Source organism: Sitophilus oryzae, unplaced genomic scaffold (genome assembly GCF_002938485.1).
Source record: "Sitophilus oryzae breed Bouriz unplaced genomic scaffold, Soryzae_2.0 scaffold_1518_pilon_pilon, whole genome shotgun sequence".
In the NCBI taxonomy this organism is placed as follows: Eukaryota; Metazoa; Arthropoda; class Insecta; order Coleoptera; family Curculionidae; genus Sitophilus; species Sitophilus oryzae.
Genome location: NW_022146190.1, coordinates 235,025 through 241,736, shown reverse-complemented (window position 1 = coordinate 241,736; position 6,712 = coordinate 235,025). Strand labels below are relative to the sequence as shown.

Here is a 6,712-nt window from a genome sequence, read left to right as displayed (position 1 = left end):
AATTTGGTAATTATTAGGTATCGCTAGACTTACCTTATTATTTGGATATCAACAGCCTCTCAAGAGCGGATGTGATATTTCTTCGGGGAGCATTTTAAGGTCTACAGTTTCAAGAAATTTCCCATTTGTGATGTCTCTAACGATGTTACGATCCTTAACGAAGCAATTCAGGATTACATTTTGTTTTTCATGATAGGATTGTTTAGCAAATGCTACAGTACATCTTTTCTTTTTCTTTGGTAGTTCCATGACTGTTAAGTCCTGTCCTTTTGGACGTCCTTTATGAGAAAAACAGGTAATCCTATTTTAAGTAATTTATATGTAGCATCTACTGCAAGAAATTCTGGAAAAGCCTTCATTGTACATGGTTGGACTTTGAATGAAAAGTCCTCTGAAATTATTGTCTTCGTCTCGCAAAACAGCTACATTGGCACCTCAAAAACAGAGTAGTTATTGGAACTAATAAGACGATAATAGAATATTTTAGTTTACCATATTTAGCTTTAAGTATATTTAAGCAGCCATCTAAGTTTTCTTTTCTTGATTGATCGGATATCTTCATATTTGTTAAATCTTGTAAAGTGACAATTTTACCAGTACTTTCTTGAACTTTTTGCTGTATCATTTTTCTATTGGCCTTCATATTCAAATAATCCTTGACGCTTTCCTTCATGTTACTGGAAAGTTTTCTTTGGCTAGGGTTATGTGCATGTAGAACCTACTATAAACCTATAAAATATATCTTTTATGAATAAAATAGTGTTCAAGCAAGAATTCTAAAAGCATACTATATGTCAACTAATCTGTAAACTTACCTTCGAAGTGACATGATTGTGCTTCATTTGAACCGATGTTACCTCGAGTGCTTTTCCATCAGACGATGCTTTGAATCTTACATGTACTGGGCAATCTTCTTTAAATGTCCAAGACTCTCGAATTTTTTTCCCACCGCCCTTAAACTTCTTTCCACCGTGATTACATGCATATAGAAGTTGATAATAAATCAAAGAGCTTTCTATTGGTCTCACAATTTTACTGCTTGCAATCGTACGGGCATCTCGTTTCCAAAATGTTGTGTACGTATTTTCACCAAGTTCCTCAATCGCCTTCTTTGCGTTAGCGAATGAGCTGAACCTATCCCCAATTTTCAGCATGCTAATTTCAGTCATGAAAAATAATTAGGTACCTAACTAACCTAAAAATGTTTATAGATAAATTAACAATCAGAAAACTAACTGAAACACTTACTCCATCCTGAACCGATAATATCCAGATGTACATCTTAATTAAAATCAACTTATAGCACTTAGCACAAATTGTTACTACAACAATAATGCAAACGCGACGAAAAAATCATACCAAAAGGGCAACGGAAAACGGAACACCATTGGAACACAAATTGATTAACGGCATTTTAGTACGCGACCGTTCGACGGCATTTTAACCAAAGCATTAAAAAACCGTCAAGTACGTCACATCAACGACGTCATATCTATTAACGGCATTTCAGTAGGCTACCGTTTAACGGCAGTTTAAGTACAGCGAACAGGGAATTACCGGTTTACCGGAATTTACCTTTTTTTGAACATAAGTATAAAAGCAACTTTTATCAAATTAAAGCAGCATTTTCAAATACAAATTTCTTTTAATTCCTTCTTGCTGAAAATATTGCATTTGTTTTCAAGATTTGGGAAATAACCATAGATGTCATATATTTTACAGCTGGTTTAGCTTGGTTAGTTTTAGCTTTTTTATTGAAAGTAACACATTTTCCTTAATCGACAACAGTTTTGCCAATGTTGAAGTCTTATTAGAGACTCAACTAGAATTAACGAATTCGAAATAGCTCAAATAGCGTTCGTATTCAAATTTATTTTGAACTTTGAGGTGCGTTGAATTAGTTGAGTTTTTCTGAAGTCGACAACATGAATTTTGGACTGTCTTTTTTTGGGCGCCATTTTTGGCATCGTCTGGATAAAAAAATAGTAGACCCATGTGAAATTGTTCATATAAACTCATGGTACTTGCTCGAAGTCGCGGACGGTCCGCTCCATCTGAAAGCGCTGTAAAGTGAATATTGTATTATTATTTTTTCTTATTAAGAACACTTTATCATCATTTTTAAATTCGTTTTACATAGGAATATGTGTACTATCCAGTCGGTAATAAATTTATTATATTAAAACAAAAAGGTCTATCTCTATTAAGGCAGGCGGCCACTGCGAGCGAAACTAAACTAAGCTAAGAATATAAAAAGAAGCGGTAACTAAACGGCGAACGATTTGTTCTTAGTAGTCAGCTAAGTTAGTTGCGTTTTTGTATTGTGTCTCTGCTATCATAGAATTAATCGCTGCGAAAAATTCGCTGGAACCTGTCACGAACTAAACCGAGCGAAACTAAACTACGCTACGATTTGAATCTTCGTTCATATATTTTCGTTCAGTTTCGCTCAAGTTGCCGCTGATGCATTTAAAAGTATAGGAGCTGATTTTCACAAATCTTATCTTCGCTTAGTTTAGTTTCGCTCGCAGTGGCCGTCCCCCTTTAAACAACTAAAATAAATTGTTTATTAGAATTTACGCTCAATTTGTCTTTAGAACGTTTCTTCAAGGTCTCCGTTTAAGTGTTAGAAAAACACTATTAAAAAATTAAAGACTTTACATTTATTGGCAAAATAAAGTAAGCGCTTTTCTTTAAATTGCTCTCCTGTAAAGTAGCAAAAATCGAGATGCGCCTTTTCGTTATAAAGCCGACGATATATACAGGGTGTTTCAAAAAACATGTGCCATCTCTCATGGGGAGATTCCTCACGTAAAAATAAGATTTATTTTCAATATAGGTCCGATTTGGCTTTGTTTCGTTGATACAGGGTGTTAGGTTAGGTCTTAATAATAATCTTTCGATTTATTATAATTTTCTTCTAAGTACTTTTAGTGATTCGAATGAGTAAAAGTTACTATAAGTGATACATATTTTAATGCTAAAATGTGTCGACGTATTCACCATTTTTTCAAAATAAAACATGTGTGCCACTGACTTTTTTCTTTTGATATCAAAATTGTGTAGGTCGTTCAATGCCATTTAAAAGTTATTTCTTGATATTTTACTTGATTATGAGATAAACGCCAATTTCTTAATTACAATTAATAAAATTAAAATAAAAATATAATTAATAAATTATATATTTTATCCCAATTTATTATTAAATATTATTACAATTAGTTATTATTATTATTAGTCCAACCGACAGCATGTTGAAATAAAAAAAATTATGGTATTATGATAACTACAAAAAACCTAATTTTAAAAAGTTTTAACATCCTGTAACTCTAAAACTATGCATTTCCATACCCATGTTTATAGGAACTTTTTTTCACATTTTTTGATGAAGAATCAATGAGTACTTATTTAAAATTTTCTCAAGTTAATGATATTAAATTTTTTTAAGTGTTGCTATTATAGACTTGGATGAAGGCAAATTAATAAAATTACGGTTACTCATCAAGGAGGCCAAAATCGATAAAATATCAAGAGACAACTTTCAATCGGTATTAAACTGCTTACCCTATTTCGCTAACAAGAGACAAAAAAGTCAGTAGCGTACATGTTTTTTTTTAAATATTCCAGTGATAACCCATATTGACGTCCCTGGTGAATGTCGACACTTTTTAGCTTTAAAATACGTCACATTTATAGTAACGTTTACCCTCAAAATTTCTTTCGAAACGCTAAAAGTACTTGGAAGAAAATTAAATTAAATCGAAAAAATCGACACCCTGTAGATACGAAACAAAGCAGAATCGGACCTATGTTGATATGAAAAATACGTCTTATTTTTACGATTATTTTTTTATTTAAGAATCTCCCCATGAGAGATGGCACATGTTTTTTAAAACACACTGTATACAACAAAAATTAATATTTAAAATAGTTACATTGGTTTGTAATATCTTTTTGTCTTGCAACAATCTTTTCCTTTACGGATTTAATTGTAATCTGTAGTAGATTAGTTCTGACTAATCCTAATTACCGTTATTTTTCGTGGTGTTTGATTTCTCATTAGATAAATAAATAACAAGAAAAGTTAAACTGATCGACAGAGTAAAAGGAATGTTTTAATTATGTATGTTAAGTTGATAAATACTATGTAATTTTACGTTCTCGTGCAATTCTCTTGTGTTTTATCTTTCTTGGACCAGTTTCCATTCGATAATAATTTGTTGAGTAACATTTAAACACCGTTTTGTCTTTGTTGTCGTTCCTTAGGTGTATACATAATTATTTCTAATGAGTTTCTGATTGAGTGTGAAACTCTATTATATGAAGACGTAAAAGACGTATTGTTTACGTAAATTTTGCAACATTACTCTTTTCGTAAGAACCCAATTATTTTTAATTAGATTTATATGTAGTATTTTTCAATTTAAGTATTTGATAAAAATATATGAAGTTTCTAAATATATGTTTAAATTAACTTTTTATGTTTAAATGTTATTTTTCAGTACGCTATTGATAGTATAACTTGGTCGATTAATATAAGTCTAGACAACATAAGATCTAGATTAGATTGTATAGATTTTCCTGACTTCCCCCCATATAGGGGGGAAGAAGGATCACCGCAATTTTACAGATCTAACAGTGGCGGAACCAGAGGGGAGCCATGGAGCCTGACACCCCCCTCCTAAAATTTATAAATTAGGAGGAGGGTTAATCACCGCGACCTTACAGTTCTATTATGTGTTCCTCTTTCTTGAGTTATAACGAGTTACAACTCATCATACAGCGTTAGGGCTTTGACAAAAGCCAGTATCTGAAACGGTTCCACAGAGGTCAGCTCTCCATCTTTGACATCAGCCGTATCAAAGTTTATGGCACGAACGGTTATCGTCTCGGCGCACTCAGTGATAAGGTGTTCAGGTGTTTCCCTATTTTCCTCACAGAATCTGCACTAGACGTTGTTTCTCAGCTTCAATCTACTGAGGTGTCGTCGACAGTGTTTTGTTAGAAACCCCATGACAATTGCTTTTACATAAATCAATGAAAATCTTTGATTTTTCTCGGTCGTAACTACTGAAGTTTTTCGAGTGTTTTAGACCGTTGGAGGATACCCATTCCAGGTTACGGATGGAGTCTTCCAGGTTCTTCAGTTCCACTCAGTGCTTGGAAAGCAGAACGGTTCTGGTCCAGTTAGAGGAAGTGTTCGCTCCTTTTCTAGTTAGACCGTTTGCTTTTTCATTGCCTTCTATCCCTTGGTGAGCGGGCCGGGCAGGACTTTATTTTCTTTGCCTAATTTGTTCAGCTTCTCTAGGCATTCTTTGATTAACTTCGAATTGATGTTTACTGAGTTGATCAATAATATATGTCTACAATAGATCTGAAAAGGTCAGTAGATCAATCGGGTAGCCACCTCGAAGAATCTATATATCTATTGCGTTCCCCTTTCTTGAGTTATAACTCATCATACAGTCCCAAGACCTTGACAACACTCAGTATCTGAGACAGTTTACCACGGAGATTAGTTCTCCATCTCCGATATCAGTCGTATAAAAGTTTATAGCACAATTGGTTGTCGTTTCTGTGCAGTCAGTGATGAAATGTTCCTGTGTTTCCCCATTTTCCTCACAGAATCTGCATTCGCCCTTGTTTCTTAGCTTCATTCTACTGAGGTGTTCACGGTGTCCTGTTAAAAAATCCGTGACAATCCGAACATCAGCATAAGGTCGAGAAGGGCCGACATCATTTGATTTTAAGTGTTGAGTTACTGGAAAAAGGCAAGACAATAGAAATGAATTCGATTCGAATTTTATTAATATGTTCTCTATACTTTAAAAATATAGCAATGATTTTGTTTATTTTAGACTTGCACTCAGTACGAGTAAATACAAAGCATATTAGTTATGAAACATAATTAAATTTATTTTATTAGTCCCCCTTTTAGATTAATATTTACAACACAATCAAATAAAAGCAAAATCTAAATAAGGCGATGTCTCAACACTCCCAACTATTGTCCCGCAAAATTCTCTTATTGTTGTAGGTAACCTAAACGTTATGCTTTCATAACGTGTTGGTATTTGTTGTTTGTTGTAATACAAGACAAGTAGTTAATTCGCCATTAATAATATACACAGTGGTGTATCTTAAAATTTCAATTAAGAGGGAACAGAGTTGTTTACCTACAACACGTTTTGGTTTGGGGATTGCGGATAATTTTTAGATAAAAATATTTTTAAAAGGATCTCAAATACATATCATCATACATCTCTTAGGGGGCAGCGATCTTAACTTTTGTTTTTTTAATTCGAACCTATATAGTATGGCACACCGTTGAAAAGCTCCTTTGTTTTTCTTTGATTTTGATCATAATTTATCTTAACTTTTATCTATTGTATTACATTTTCTAAATAGATTTGTACAACTTCGTTACTATTGGATAAGCAGTTTCAGGATAAATCTTCATATGGAATGCTAATAATTTCAGTATTAATCCCGTATTGGCATTGAAAGTTAATGGATCGATATCTTGTATTAAAAATTATCGTAAATCTATTGAGGATGGTCGGTGTTAATAGAGATAGTGATTTTAATCTACGTAAATCCGAGCTCAACGTAGAGATATGTTCACATACATATAAGCCCAAGGTTTAAAAAATCATTTGATTTATGCTATTGACAGGAATTCTAATATAGCAGAGAAGATTATTTTCACTTT

The 6,712-nt window shown here is 33.1% G+C and overlaps 1 protein-coding gene across 2 annotated transcripts; it reads right to left on the bottom strand.

Moving 5' to 3' along the window:
- Window positions 1-229: 229 nt before the first annotated feature.
- Window positions 230-1,269, bottom strand: LOC115878547. 2 transcript variants are annotated; one of them, XM_030895071.1, is made up of 3 exons: window positions 816-1,269; window positions 595-718; window positions 230-434 (listed from the first exon to the last, which is right to left on the bottom strand). In XM_030895071.1, the coding sequence occupies exons 1-3, from the start codon at window positions 1,167-1,169 to the stop codon at window positions 316-318; spliced, it is 597 nt and encodes a 198-aa protein (XP_030750931.1). In that variant the 5' UTR covers window positions 1,170-1,269; the 3' UTR covers window positions 230-315. The 2 variants fall into 2 exon arrangements, with proteins under 2 accessions (XP_030750931.1, XP_030750932.1); XM_030895072.1 differs by having other exon boundaries at window positions 601-718.
- Between the last annotated feature and the right edge of the window lie 5,443 nt (window positions 1,270-6,712).

What these genes read in the sequence shown, in the direction of transcription:
- LOC115878547 (XM_030895071.1), bottom strand. Translation starts at nt 1,169, where the DNA reads ATGACTGAAATTAGCATGCTGAAAATTGGGGATAGGTTCAGCTCATTC. An exon ending in ACAATCATGTCACTTCGAAG is followed by an intron (nt 719 to 815) that starts GTAAGTTTACAG and finishes GGTTTATAGTAG; the next exon opens with GTTCTACATGCACATAACCC. An exon ending in AAAAGTTCAAGAAAGTACTG is followed by an intron (nt 435 to 594) that starts GTAAAATTGTCA and finishes TCTGTTTTTGAG; the next exon opens with GTGCCAATGTAGCTGTTTTG.